Source organism: Paroedura picta, chromosome 2 (genome assembly GCF_049243985.1).
Source record: "Paroedura picta isolate Pp20150507F chromosome 2, Ppicta_v3.0, whole genome shotgun sequence".
Classification (NCBI taxonomy): Eukaryota; Metazoa; Chordata; class Lepidosauria; order Squamata; family Gekkonidae; genus Paroedura; species Paroedura picta.
Window position 1 is genome coordinate 159579118 of NC_135370.1, and position 14665 is coordinate 159593782.

General features: G+C 43.4%; 1 protein-coding gene across 2 annotated transcripts in view; it reads right to left on the bottom strand.

Moving 5' to 3' along the window:
• FBLN5 (fibulin 5) overlaps positions 1–14665 on the bottom strand; it is a 63164-nt gene that overhangs the window by 13639 nt on the left and 34860 nt on the right. For both annotated transcript variants that reach the window (XR_013228567.1, XM_077323512.1), the window contains exons 5-7: positions 9670–9792; positions 6062–6178; positions 3290–3409 (exon numbers count right to left, since the gene is read on the bottom strand). Coding sequence is in view for 1 of the 2 variants with exons in the window: in XM_077323512.1 (XP_077179627.1) it covers positions 3290–3409; positions 6062–6178; positions 9670–9792 (360 nt within the window). In the remaining variant the exon portion in view is untranslated. The remainder of the gene's footprint in view (positions 1–3289; positions 3410–6061; positions 6179–9669; positions 9793–14665) is intronic.

Below are 14665 nucleotides of genomic sequence, written 5' to 3' on the forward strand. Positions count from 1 at the left end.
GTCAGCAGCTTGGGGCAGCTCTCTCTGTGTTTCTCTCTGCCTCCCTCGCAGCAGGAGCAATAGGAGGGAATGAGGACTCGTGTTCGGTCTGGCAGGGTTCTGTGTGTCTCTCTCTGTCTCTGATGCATCTGAGAAGAACGGCTAGTGTCCAGGGAGGGAGGGCGGGAGCTGTAGGGGCAGGGCCAATCAGGGTGCAGCCAGCATTGCTGGCTGCACCCTGATTGGCCCTATTCCAACTTGGACATCCGGACATGTTCCACCCCCCCGGCTGTTTCACAAATAAATAGAGGAACCATGGAACCTGTGGACAGAGCCACCAATTATATAGAAAAGTTCCCTGTTTTTCTTTACCATAGCAATACCTTCTAGAAGTTGTGGAAAACATATTGGCCATTTTATCAGGGGATAGATACCCCCTATATGTAGCTTTTACTACATTCTCTCTCAGCCCTACATTGCTGAAATCTTCAATGACTTTTTTTTTAAAGATTCATTCAGATTAGGTATTGCAAGTTCTTTTCTCCATTTCTCTTTATAAACCAAAACTTTTCCTCTGAGTTTGTCAATGACACATATGTATTAGCCACCATTTTTTGTTGGAATAGGTACTTCTTTTAACCCTTTTCTCACTCGGAAAATCATAGCAAGAAGCTACTTGCTATTTATTTTACTTAAACAAAGGGTTAAAATGTGTGATGATGGACTCCTAGAGTGGACTGGTGAGTTCATTCAGGGGTGTCATGGCTGTACATGGGAACAGAGATATTTTTTTTCTGAAGGCCTGTGACAAGCATTCCTGCAAAAATGAGGAACAGAAGACAGAGGTATCTGGGGGAAAAAGGTGGGCCTGGGACTTCTCTCTCTTTTGAAAAGCAGCAATGATCCTGATGAATGACTTGAAAGATGCTAACTTTCTCCTCCCTGTTCCCACACACCACATGCTCCTTTCATCATCAACCAAGAAAATGTTGCATCTGCTTACAGTAAAAAAAAAAAAACCAACAATCAACAAAGGATTTTTCCAGTTATTTATTTTTTTTCCTGAGTGTGAGCTGGACTCTCCCATTTAACTAGGCCCCAGGGACTCTTTCACTACACAAATAGATTCAAGTAATCCTTTTTTCAATGCTGCCAAAAGCTGAGAGCACTCAAACCAACACAAGCACAACAGCACTGGGAACAGTCATACAATCCTTATTGTAGCCATATGCTTGAATTCATTGGTCACAAGTGATTATTGCCGCAGCCAACAGGTTAGCAGTGAGAATCCATGAAAATATGTCTTCAATTGCAGGAGGCAGAGTGAAGTGCATTTGAGGTTAAAGCCCTGCTGTTAAATGGTACTGGCTCCATATAATAAAGCCGGGATCCTGAGCACTCGCTGGAGAATATCTGTGGGGCTTGCTGCTAAGGCCATTTGGTTGAAGTTGAAAATGCAGGCCAAAAGAGTTTTGCTGACACGTGGCCAGGAAGAAGAATATTTATGCATTGAAATGTACAGGTAACCAAAGTCTTTCCCAGAAATACAAGAGTCTTAAAACCCCTGCTCTAAACCATGGTATCAGGGAGACCGAGGATGCCTTCCCCCACTTTTGTGAGTTGCAGATGACTCATAGCAACACTGTAGGGTTTTCAAGGCAAGATACATTCACAGGTGACTTACCATCGCCTGCCTCTACATAAAAAGGTAAAGGTAAAGGTATCTCCTGTGCAAGCACCGGGTCATGTCTGACCCTTGGGCTGATGTCCTCTAGCGACATCAACCTGTGGTCCTCCAGATGTTCATGAACTACAATTCCCATGTGCCCCTGCCAGCATTTTCTGGCAGGGGCTCATGGGAATTGTAGTTCATGAACATCTGGAGGACCACAGGTTGGCTACCCCTGCTCTAGCGTTTTCATGGCAGACTCAATACAGGGTGGTTTGCCAGTGCATTCCCCAGTCATTACTGTTTACCCCCTAGCAGCAAGCTGGGTACTCATTTTACCGACCTCAGAAGGATGGAAGGCTGAGTCAACCTTGAGCCGGCTGCTGGGATTGAACTCCCAGCCTAATGGGCAGAGTTTCAGACTGCATGTCTGCTGCCTTACCACTCTGCACCACAAGAGGCTCTACCTCTGCATAGTGATGCCGATATTCTTTGATCGTCTCCCATCCAAATACTATCAAGGGCCAACCTTACTTTGCTTCCAAGATCTGACAGGCTCAGGCTATCCAATAAGATGTAATATCCTCCCCTAGAGGGTTGTTTAGAAGGATCCAGGACATAATTTGGTGCCTTCTACTTGTATTCATGCTCCATCTCATGGCCACCTTGCCTGCATCCCTTCATCATGTCCTCTGTGGCAATGTACCTAGCTAAGGAAGCCGTTCTGATCCAGTTCTGCACTTATTTAGAGCTACTCATGCTCTAATACCAGTTATGATCCCTCTTTTGCCTGTGTGACTTTCCTCTACTGTATGGTTTGGTCACATCAGAAAAGCTTGCCACATCCTAAGAGTTCTGGCTTTCCTCAGTTTCAAAGTCTTCTGTATACAATGGCTGAGGGGAGCTTTCCAAGTAGGATGTGCCTCACTAACTTCATTCCTAAACTTCCTCTCTCTAAGGCAGTGTGAGAATCCAAAAGAACCTTGCTGACCCCAAAGATTGCAGTCTTTAAGAAGAAGAAGTCTTTAATTCCAGCAGGAAAATGAGGAGAAGATGGGATGGAGTTCAGCTGGGGTTGCCAGTATGAGCCTTGCAATCAGTCGTAGTGTAAAACCATAGAGTTTCTGGAGATTTCTAGATGTGTGATGTCACTTCCATCGTTTTCCTGGAGGTGACATCACATCATCAGCCCAACAGCCATTAAAAAATAAATTCTCCCATGGCTGATGGGATATATAGCGAGGTGGTCCCTCAGGTACACTGGGCACAAGGCCTTAAAGGCAAGTGTCAGGGCCTTAAGCCTGATCCGGGATTCAACTGGTAACCAGTGTCTTGTCTCAAGCCCTCATTTGCATATAGTTCTGCACTTCCTTATGATGTCCACATACATTACACAATTGTTCCCTTCAGTATGGTGCCCTGGCCAGTAATTTTCAGTCCTTCTCTATTGGCCACTCTCACCTTGTTTCAGAACGACTGGCCTCAATTCTGCTAAATATTCTGGGGTGAGGTGTACTCATTAATCTCTCACCTTCTTCCTGTAGCCCTGAGCTTTCATGGGGTAATAACCAGAAAGAAAGGGGCAAGTGGTTACCTTTCTCCAAAAAGGAAAAATTAATCATCACCATCATTGCTACTTACCACTACAACTAATCCCATCAGTTTCCATTTCATAGCCAGGGTCACAGCGACAAAGGAAAGAGCCGTAGGTGTTGACACAGTTTTGCACACAAGGGTTGTCCGTTGTACATTCATTCACATCTGTGGAAAACCAGCACTTAGAATGTCAATGACTTTTTCCATGATTCAACCATCATTCATTCTTTCATGAAAAATTAAGTAAACTTTGAGGCAGGTGGATGGGTGGGTTTGTGTCCAAATGTCCAAATTTAACACACACACACAGCCTAAAACTCCTCATTTCTTCCAAACCTTAAAATAGACTGAAATGTTCAAAATTACAAATAAAACACCAGCCTAATACCAGTCACCACTTGACCTTCAGATTTTATGTCTAGAACGTGTTCCAATTAGAGCTTTTATCAGGGTTTCCGCTTGTGGAGGAGTTATGAGTCAATGTGGCCTAGTGGTTACAGCACCAGGCTAACATCTGAGAAAACCAGGTTCAAATCCCCACTGTGACATGAAGCTTGCCAGTCATTCTCTCTCACCCTAACTTGCCTTGCGAGGTTGTTGTCTGGGTAAAATGGAGAAGGAACATCTATGATGCTACCAAGAGGAAGGGCTGGATTAAAATGTAATAGGAAAATAGACACTGGGCAGACATCTGCCACGGCCTTAAGCCCACTAGGTTGTGCCCTTAGCAGGCAAATGCCACCTAGGCTCATTATACACACATTAGAGAATGCACTTTCAAGGCACTTTACAAGTAGATTATCCTGCTCCTCATCGGAAAATTCTGCTGCAAATGCACATTGAGAGTGCATTATCCAATGAGTGCATAACGGGCCCTAGCTGAGGTTAAATAGAGGAAATGTGATGACACCAACCAAGGGAGCCTTCACAGTCAGGCTGCCCACTTTGGGCCGGGAAATTCCTGCCACAAATCTAGGCTATTCCTGTTTTAATGATTATCGTAAACTGACCTGAACCACGATGAAAGGTGGGATATAAATGATTAAACAAGCAAGATATTACATATTCCAGGTCAGGCTGGCTTGCTGCTCTCAAGAGCTATGAGAACTGGTCTCGCTGACTGCAGCTACCCTTTGGCTGACTTCACTTCCACCTCCGCTACAGCTTCCCTTCTCTTGTACACTGCATTGGTCAGGTCACACCGGGAGTACCTTGTGCAGTCCTGGAGGCGTCACTTCAAAAACGATGGGGCAGTGCAGAGGAGGGGCATGGAGGTGATTAGGGGGCTGGAGAAAAGGCTGAGGGGAATGTTCACTATGGAGAAGAGGAGGTTGCAAGGGGACATTATTACTCTCTTTAAATATTTGGAAGGCCATCACAGGGGAGGGCAGGGAGCTGTTCCTGTTGATAGAAGAGGATAGGGCTTGCAGTGATGGGTTTAAATTATGAGGAGAAAGGTACCAGCTGGATATGAGAGAGAAAGAGTAGTTCAGCAGCGGAACTGCTCCCTGGGTATATGGCCAGCTCCCCCTCACTAGCAAACTTCAGGCAGTGGCTGGACAAATACTCCTCAGGGATGCTTGAGCAGGGGGTTACCATACTAAATGGACTGTATGTCCCTTTCCCACTCTATAATTCTATGATCCTCTCCTGGTCTTTACCTGCACAGGAACTGATCTAACAGCAAATAATAAAAAACAGATGACTCCCCCCACCCCACCTCAGACATTTTGCAAAATCCATTAATGGAGATGTGTGAGTCACAACTCTGGACATGAAGACAAGGTGATATGCCAGCCACTCGGCTGTCTTCTGTTGTGTATTGGCACTATTGGGAAACGTCCATAGCTTCCCACACATATTGCCCACCTATTGCAATATTTAACAGGAAACAATGGGTGATGTACTCCAATCTCTAACAAGCAAATAACACTTCAGTGGAGAAAATATTTGATTTGACTACTGTGGTATCCTTAAAAGAGTCTGCGTCGTCTGTTTGGAATCTGACTTCAGTACAGCAGACAAACTGGAGTATATCCTGCAGGTGTTTCCTTGTTTATCTACCACTTTTAAAACTCCCACTGTTCTAAGCATAACAAAACCTGGCCAAAACCAGCAGGATAAAAAGAAGGGGGAAGGTTAATGTATAAAGGCCTGTGACAGAAAGCTTTAACTCTTCTTAATCTTGTTTATGAACAAATTACAGGGAGGCTTCTGGATTTGTTTGTCTGTGCAGATAATGTAATGGATTAAGTACAAGGAATCCTTTTACACAAACCTTTTAAATACCAAATACAAGCACACACAAACACACATAGGGATGGGTGTATCCCATGAGTATACATCAGAAAGGGATAAATTTTACATAAAGTGTAAAATTCAGCATCCCAAGAATCCCATCAAGTTTCTAAACATTTTCAAATGTGTGCAGAAAATACCCTGACCAACATTAGCCATTGGTATGTCTGAGCAGACTGGTCAATGAGCAGAGGAACACATTAGTACCCCATAGATCCTTGATATTTTTTAATGAGCGTGGTTTTAGAATAACTCAAATAAATACATTTGCTCCGTCATATGCATATATTAAGAATTCAGCTCTTCCCAGCACAAAAATTTAATTTAAAAACCACCAGACTTTTAAAGTAAAGTATGCAGCACAGAAATCCAGCACACAACTACAGTTGCAAGAGTTTATATAACATGTCCAACTACAGTTGTAAGAGGGGAGTGCATATAACACACCCAAAGGGCCTGGGGCTAAGAGCAAACATGGCAGCCACTGCCTCTCATTCCTTCTATACACACAGGTAATACCTTGGCATGATCTTCCATCTTCATTTAGGATAAACCCTGGATTGCAGGTACAGGAGTAAGAGCCAGGGACGTTGGCACACAGCTGATGACAGTAACCATAACGACATTCATCTATGTCTGAAAGAAAACTGTGAATTGTAAGTCTGGCTCATAATTGAACCTGCCATGTGCCACAAAATTTACAACTATCCTGATCTGCTGTTCTTTTTCAACAGCTCCTGAAAAAGCTATGGATTTGGCCAATGTTGGGCTGGATGAGGATGAGCAAGCAGAATCTTAACCTAGATATGACAGATGTACTCTTGGCAGGACATGTCAATGATCCTTGAAAAGGCATCCAATCTGTATTGGACGGAGTAGCAAAAGAGAGAAGAGAAAACATCCCTAGATACCACCCAGACAGGGGCCATCTTAGTGATTCTGAAGGCCTGGACAAAAATCAAGGACAGCTCTTTAGTGTATCTATTATTCCCATCCAATCTACTGAACTGGAATAAAATAAATGGCTTAGCCAAAGCCATGGTGGCAGATGAAGACCCCGTGGCTATTAAGCACCAGGACAGTAAAGACTGAGATTGAGAAATCCAGCTCCCCAGTTCTGGTATCTACCAGCACACTCCATGTACTAACAACAGGCTCAGAACATAGTAGATCCAGTAAAGGAAGGGAAATCCAACAGGGAGAAGAATAACCAAGAGCCAACATGGTGTAGTGGTTAAGAGTGGCGGCTTCTAATCTGGCGAAACGGGTTTGATTCCCTGTTCCTCCACATGCAGCCAGCTGGGGGACCTTGTGTTTGTCATAGTCCTAATAGTTCTGTTCTCACAGAGCAGTTCTGTCGGTGCTCTCTCAGCCCCACCTACCTCACTGGGTGTCTGTAGCGGAGATAGGAAGGGGAGGTGATTGTAAGCCGCTTTGAGACTCCTTCGGGCAGTGAAAAGCAGGGTATAAAAACCAACTCTTCTTCTTCTACGTACATGGCATTAAACTAATCTGGAATTGCTAACTCTTTCATACCCACTTCCTAACAAAGGACCGAAGAAACCACACAATTGGGAATTCCACATAAGTCATGAAGAAATGATGCTTGTATAATTTCCATTTGAGGCTAAAAACATGAATAAAGAGACCCATATTTGCAAGGGATACGCTGCCCACGACTGACAGGGAAGAATCCCCCAATAGCTGCCCTATTAATTCTGGAACTTTAACTTCAGCAAGGCGGGGGAGACTATAATATAGTGCCATATCTTATCACTTAGGCTTTTTTTCAGGGCTCGTCTCGCTGAACACTGCAAAATTTTAAACAAGGATCAGGGCCTTCTCTCATCCATACTTTATAGAACTCTAAGGAAGGAAGGAAAGCAAGAACAGCCACTATTCCAAGAAGACTTCTGTCATTCTAGCAGTAGCATTCCATTCAAATATTTTTATTTGCATTATGAGTAGACTTCAAAATCTATTAGAATCACATATTTTCTTGACTGAAATTGTGACATGCAAGGGATATGGATGAAAGAAAAGAACCACCACCAAACAAACAAAATCCTTGAGTCTTAGTAGGATTAAAAATGAATAATGTTAACACTGAGGAGAAAATAGCTTTTTCCTTCTCATCACACACCCCAAAAAATCAATTCAGTCACCTAATAATTTTTCTTCCTTTTTTGATCCCAATTTTTAGAAGAAGAGTTGGTTCTTATATGCCACTTTTCTCTACCCAAGGGGGTCTCAAAGGTACCAGCTGGATATGAGGGAGAAAAAGTCACACAGGTCACACAGCTGGTTGCATGTAGAGGAGCATGGAATCATGCTCAGCAGTGAAATAGGCTGCCTAAGGAGGTGGTGAGCTCCCCCTCACTGGCAGTCTTCAAGCAAAGGTTAGATACACACTTTTCTTGGATGTTTAGGATGCATAGGGCTGATCCTGCATTGAGCAGGGGATTGGACTAGATGGCCTGTGTGGCCCCTTCCAACTCTATGATTCTATGATTAACTGGGCTCGCCAGATTAGAAGTCTGCACTCCTAACCACTACACCAAATTCACAATTTGTAATGATTTTGTAATTGGCAGCACTTCAAACTTCAGGATCTACCTACATGACTTCTGTCTTTAATTCTCTGCTCCATCACTGCCTTATGAATGATTCTTGTAGCAAATTCTTTATCCTGATAGTTCCACTCTCCCAACACCTCAACTGCTTTGGCAAGCAACAGATGGAAAAGACAGTACTGGAAGATACTCCTGTCTGAGAACATCCTGTAAACATGGTTGTCATAGATGAGTGGGTTTTGTAGGGAAAGCAAATATGTCCTTTTGCTTCCAAGCTGGAATGACCTGCTGTATTTGGACGAAATGTAAAGTGAGACCTTCACATCTGGTGGAGACCTGAGTCTGAGAACTAGGCTCTCCTCAGAACAGCTGTACAGCCGTGAGGTAGGGGGGCATTTACATCAGAAAAACTCTTTCTCCTTTCCCATTGGCTATTTAATCTGCTGCAGCACCCTGCCCCAAGAGCTTCTCTGGCAACTAGGGTTCTGGACACTTGGAGTGCATGTAAAGAACATGGAGAAGGGGAATGTACAATCCTTCCTTTTAAATGCTAGTTGTCTCTGCACTCTGTTGTTTTGTAAGTGACCCAGCTTCACAAACATGCACATCCAGCCAAACTGTTTAGGATGCAGCTGGAAACATACTTCTCAGATGAATGACACATTCCCAGTGTTTTTTTCCACCTTGGATTTAGCTCATGCTAGCTGCTATTATCACTACTTCTATTCCTTAGCACTGTAAAATAATATAATAGAGAAGTCCCAACCATAACAACTCATTGATTTATAATATTTACTAGGGGCCAAGCCCATTGCATTCAGGAATACAATGGACACTAGATTGGGGAGTGGATGGCCTCTCCCCCAGGACCTGGAAAGGCTGTCAGCCCCCGGGAAGGGAACTCAGCAGCAGGGGCGGCTCTCACGCAGCAGGGATCTGCAGCCTCCAAGCCTCAGAGGGAAGTGGAAGGAGGAGGGGGTGGTCAGGGGTGGGGGACAAAAGGTGATTGGCTGGCCACTGGCCAGAAAGGCAAGCCGGTTGTGGAAGGAGGCACTCGGGGGCGGGACAGCCACCCTTAGTGGGTGTTAAGCGCTGAGTGGCACTTAAGCCATGAGACACGCTCCTCCTCCAAGCCCTTACCAGAAATATACTATGTGGAACAGATTAGCTTCCTTTCTACCCTGCAGACCTCAAGTTGGTTTAAATTATAACTAAATTTATCTAGGTTCATGAGCAGACATTGAGACACACTCATCTCAAAAATCACAAACTGTCCCCCCCCCCCCCATTTTGCTATACAACCTTCTAAACATTTTGGCAAAGGCTTACTAGCAGCAAGAAAATGTAATCATGTGGGGGGGAAACAACATAATTGTGAAACTAAACATGTTGAAATTCATTTAACTGCACCTAAATAACTCACAAAGTAATTTGCTTTATGTAAGGTGTACATTTTGAGCAGTGCCATCCCATTGACTGAAGGCTGGTGGTTCTCCTAGAATCCTCCATGTAAACATACAATTTTTAAAAAATGTACTTCATCCCAATACCTACCTATACATTGTCCTTCCAAAAGCCAGTAGCCTTCAGTACAGGAGCAAGTATATCCTCCTTCGGTGTTGATGCAGATTTGGGTGGGGTTGCACTGATGTGACTCAGTTGCACATTCATCAATATCTGTAACACAGAGATATGCCACAATAGCACCACGTGAGTATCCAGACACAAAGCAGCATTTGTTTTAACTACAGAGCCCCAGTCATACAATCAAGTACATAAAAGATATGTTTGTGACAAAAGCCATGCCAGAATATATTTGGAGCTGCTTTGACCATCGCCTCCGAGGCACTGAACAAAATCCACTGTCGTACATTGTGAGCCAAAATATTAAGTGCATGAAACTACTTGGCAGTTCGGGAGACACATCCACCCAACAGATGCTCTGACTCATAGAACCAAGGGTGTTTCTAGTTTTTTGGGTATCATATTACATCTACTGGTTGCTTTCGTGGTATGCAATGTTTCTGCACTCTTACCAACTGGGGAGTTGTAACGACATATAATAAAAATGCCTTTTCCGATCAGACATGTTTTATGGCTGATCTCCAGGGCACCAGAGACGCAGTCCTCAACATATCTGCAGCGTAATTACACAATGTAGGTCTCCACAGTTCAATGGGGCTGACCCTCTGGTAAGCAAGCTTAAGACTTTTGCAGTTGTATGCAAAGTTTCATGGGAGTAATCCCTTTCAGAAGAGATGCCTCCTACAAACACTGTTTGGTTGCAGTCCAATGTATGTGTCCTTGGGAGCAAGTCCCATTGAAGTCTATGGGTCTTCTCTCTGAATAAACATGGGATCCAACAGTTACTAGGAAGTAGGTCTCACTGAACCCATTTCAGCTCAGTTTTTTGCTGTACATGATTTTCAACATTTTTGTCAAAAAGGGTACAATCAATACACTAGTCAAACAAATATTGTCGGAATGTTGATGTAAATCCAACACAGCATTGGTTCAAGACTGTATATCATGTTCTTATATACCAAGCAGATGCCTAGAGAACATATCTAAAGTGACTTTTTTGTACCACAATCCTAAACAGAATTATACACTTCTAAACCCATTTATTCCAGTAGGCTTAGAAAGGTTAATTCTTTTGAGGACTGTTTATAACTCCAGCTCTCTGCAGGTTGCCAGATCACACAATTTGTACACACAAAGACTCTGCTCGCATGTAGTCAATCAATACCCAGAACTAGCAGGGGTGTTACCCTCTCACACTTATTTAAGACCCTACAAGAAGGGTGAAAGTGGATAAGGCTATCTCTTGAAATAGTCCAGTTCTGTTGCTGTGATTTGCCTATGTCCAGGCATGTGCATACAACAAAACACTTGAAAGGTGCTCCATAGTCTACATTAGAGCATAGGTCCTCCATAGTCTACATAGGTGCTCCATAGTCTACATTAGAGCATATTATGACTGTACTAACAAAAAGGGGTGAGAACCCAGGAAAAAGGAGTACTTCCTGGGCCCTTCTCCACTCTTGTCTTATTTGCACAGTCATACAGACAGCGAGATGAGCCTCTTGTGGCAGAGAGTGATAAGGCAGCAGACATGCAGTCTGAAAGCTCTGTCCATGAGGCTGGGAGTTCAATCCCAGCAGCCGGCTCAAGGTTGACTCAGCCTTCCATCCTTCCGAGGTCGGTAAAATGAGTACCCAGCTTGCTGGGGGGTAAACGGTAATGACTGGGGAAGGCACTGGCAAACCACCCCGTATTGAGTCTGCCATGAAAACGCTAGAGGGCGTCACCCCAAGGGTCAGACATGACCCGGTGCTTGCACAGGGGATACCTTTACCTTTACAGACAGTGAGGCAACTACCCTGTTGTCATTTCACATCAGAGGAAGTGATAACAATAAAGCTGAACATCTAATGGGGGGCATATTTCAGCCTTACGGCCCACATAGACCTAAAGTACATATAAGCAGTGCTCCAAGGACATTCTTTGGCACCTTTTGGTCCAGTGGAAAATCACAAGCAAGAGCAAATGGACCCAAGGCTGTTATGTAAACATCATTTCCCATTTCAATCATGCAGTACATTACAGAAATATAGGAATAAATGGCTTCATTTTGTGCAGCCCATGGATGAGCTGCCAAATCCTTTTGCTGCCATTTGTGTCTGTCATGAAATATAGAACAGGCCTAATCCTTTCCATTTCTTTACTGTTTTTAATAGGGCAGCAGCACTCCCGTGTCGTGCCTCTGTGACCCAGGCAGATACGATGCCAGCTTGTCATCATTTCAAGCACAGAAGCAGAGAACCAATAGTTACCTACATGTGCCCTGTTTGTGCATCTGGCATTACTTTTCAAGCAGGCCTTCCTTAAGCCAAAGCAATGTGCCCTAGAGCCATTCTGTAAGAAAACTCAGAAAAGAATCCCAAATTTCCTGATAGCCCATGAGAAGACAAAGCATGGGCTAAGGAATTGATTGCATCACTTCTTTTCACAAATTACAAACAGAGACAGAAACGGGATGAACTGACACATCTGGGCGGCAGTGGAAATGTCATATAGTCTTTCAACAACGGTTGCACAGCTTTTCTTATTGCTTGAGAATTTTTCCTTTGAAAATGCAACCAAAATCTCCCCTCTATACCTAGAATTGATTTATGCTTTTTTACCAAGTGCTGGCCCTTGATAAGAAAACTGTTGTGCCTTCTAATTTTTATTTTACTTCATTTATACTGTGCTCCCTCCTATAAGGATCCAAAGCAGCATATAAGTCCTCCATTTTATCTTCACAACAACACTACAAGGTAGGTTAGGCTGAAGACTGGCCCAGTCACCCAGCAAACTTCTATGGCAACCTGGGGATTCAAAGCTCTTATCTCCTAGATTGGCACCTGAAGAAGTGAGCAGTGACTCATGAAAGATCCCTGCCACAGGTTTTGCTAGTCTTTAAGGCGCTACTTGGGCCTTGAAGGGCCCATGTCCAGCCTGTGCCGAGGCAGCTGCATTGGTTGTCACTTGCAGCCTGGATCAAGTTCAAGGTTTTGGTATTGACCTTTAAGGCCCTTCGTGGTGAATAATAAACCCAAACAATAATAATGCTGGGCTTTTGCTCTTTTCTATTTCTAGATCCTGCTTCAATGCTCTAATCCAGCCTTTTTCAATCTTTTTACCATTAAGAACCCCCTGAAACATTCTTCAGGCTTCGAGAAACCCCAGAAAGGGTGCAATCCTGCAAAATATGGTTAGGGAGCATAGCTGTGTACATGCTTACCCAAGGACCCTCCCCTCCCCACCCCTCCAGGACATCATTGGTCATTGGGGGGGGGAGGTTGACTTGACTATATATGGTCATATCACCTGGTTATTTATTTATCTTTTGTTAATTATATTCTGCCGTTCCCAGCACAGCTGGCTCACGGTGGATCACAACATAATTTTTTAAAACAATAAAAATCCCTCCCACCCTTCCCTTCCCACACCGGCCCCAAATTTTTAAAATGTATTAAAAACCAATTAACACCCACCCATTCAAAAAACCCTTCCAGAGCTATCAAGGAGCTCCAGGATTCAAAAAACCCTGGTTGAGAAAGCTCACTCTAACCACTACAGCACTTTCCCTTAATATATTTTCTCTAGGCTTCATTCCCTCCGCCTTTTATGTCAGAAATTCTTGGATGCTTTAGGATGCTTAGGGCTGATCCTGCGTAGAGCAGGGGGTTGGACTAGATGGCCTGTGTGGCCCCTTCCAACTCTATGATTCTATGGCCTGTATGGCCCCTTCCAACTCTATGATTCTATCATTCTATGAAATTTTTCTAACCTGTGTCACATTTTTTTGTTTAAAATTAGGCATAATTCCAAAGCTAGGCACTTTGAACTCCTAACAACATCAATAAAAGTGTTTCAACAAACACTTATATGTGTTTTGCTGTAATCAGTGAGACTTCAAAGAGCTGTAGTTGGATTGGATCATGTCCAGGTTTTTTTTAAATATTGAAAGCTTAGTTTTTGGACACTTTAGTCCCATTTATACTTAAACAGGTGTTGAGAGAGCTGGTCTTGAACAGGTTCCAATCTAGCTAACTTTCCTTGGTAAAATAACACTGACTCAACACAGCAGTACTTTGAATTTGGCTTTAGCTTGTCCTTTAGGAATGTTGAATTATTAAGCACTCCTTCTTATCAAATGCAATTATCTTGGGAGAAAGGAGGGAAGGAGAAAGCATGTGATTTCATGGCAGAAAAATCTACTATAGCAGAACTTATTTTGCCAGAATCCAAAAAAAGAATGGCAAAGAGGAAATTCACATCAAACACCAGATTCCAAATACAGTTGGATGCAGTCACCATTCTGCAGAGTCCAGATGTCCAGTCTTTGCTTATTATTGACCCTTTTAAAGAAATGATAAAGTAGGGATTTGCTTTAGCAGCTCTGATTAATATTGTTCCCTTCTCTCTCCCTAAGGAGGTGGTAAGCTCCTCCTCACTGACAGTTTTCAAGCAAAGGTTGGATACACACATTTCTTGGATGCTTTAGGATGCTTTGGGCTGATCCTGCGTTGAGCAGGGGGTTGGACTAGATGGCCTGTATGGCCCCTTCCAACTCTATGATTCTATGATTCTATTCTATGATTCTCTCCCAGTTAGAAAATGGGAAATCATCAGCCAGGTCCCACTTAATGTAGGTTGCCTATAGGCTTGGGGAAATGTCCTGTCCCTTTAATTGAAGCTTTAATGTTATTTGCCAGGCAAAAGTTACCCCCACCCTTCGGCTCCCAGCAGCCAATATTTCTGCTCACAAACATTCACATGGCTGAGATGTCTCCACTCCTGGAGAGAGAGACCCATCAACCAACCTACCCCTCAAAGAAACCTTCCTTTTTTCTATCATAGTGGAGAGTGGACAGTTTCAAAGTTTTTTTTTTTAAAGCAGTCTTGCCCAGCGTCATTATAATGTTATTATGAAGGGTTTAAAAATAATCACATTCAGGACATTTTGGGGGAATGAGGAGAGGTGATCAAAGGTACAGAA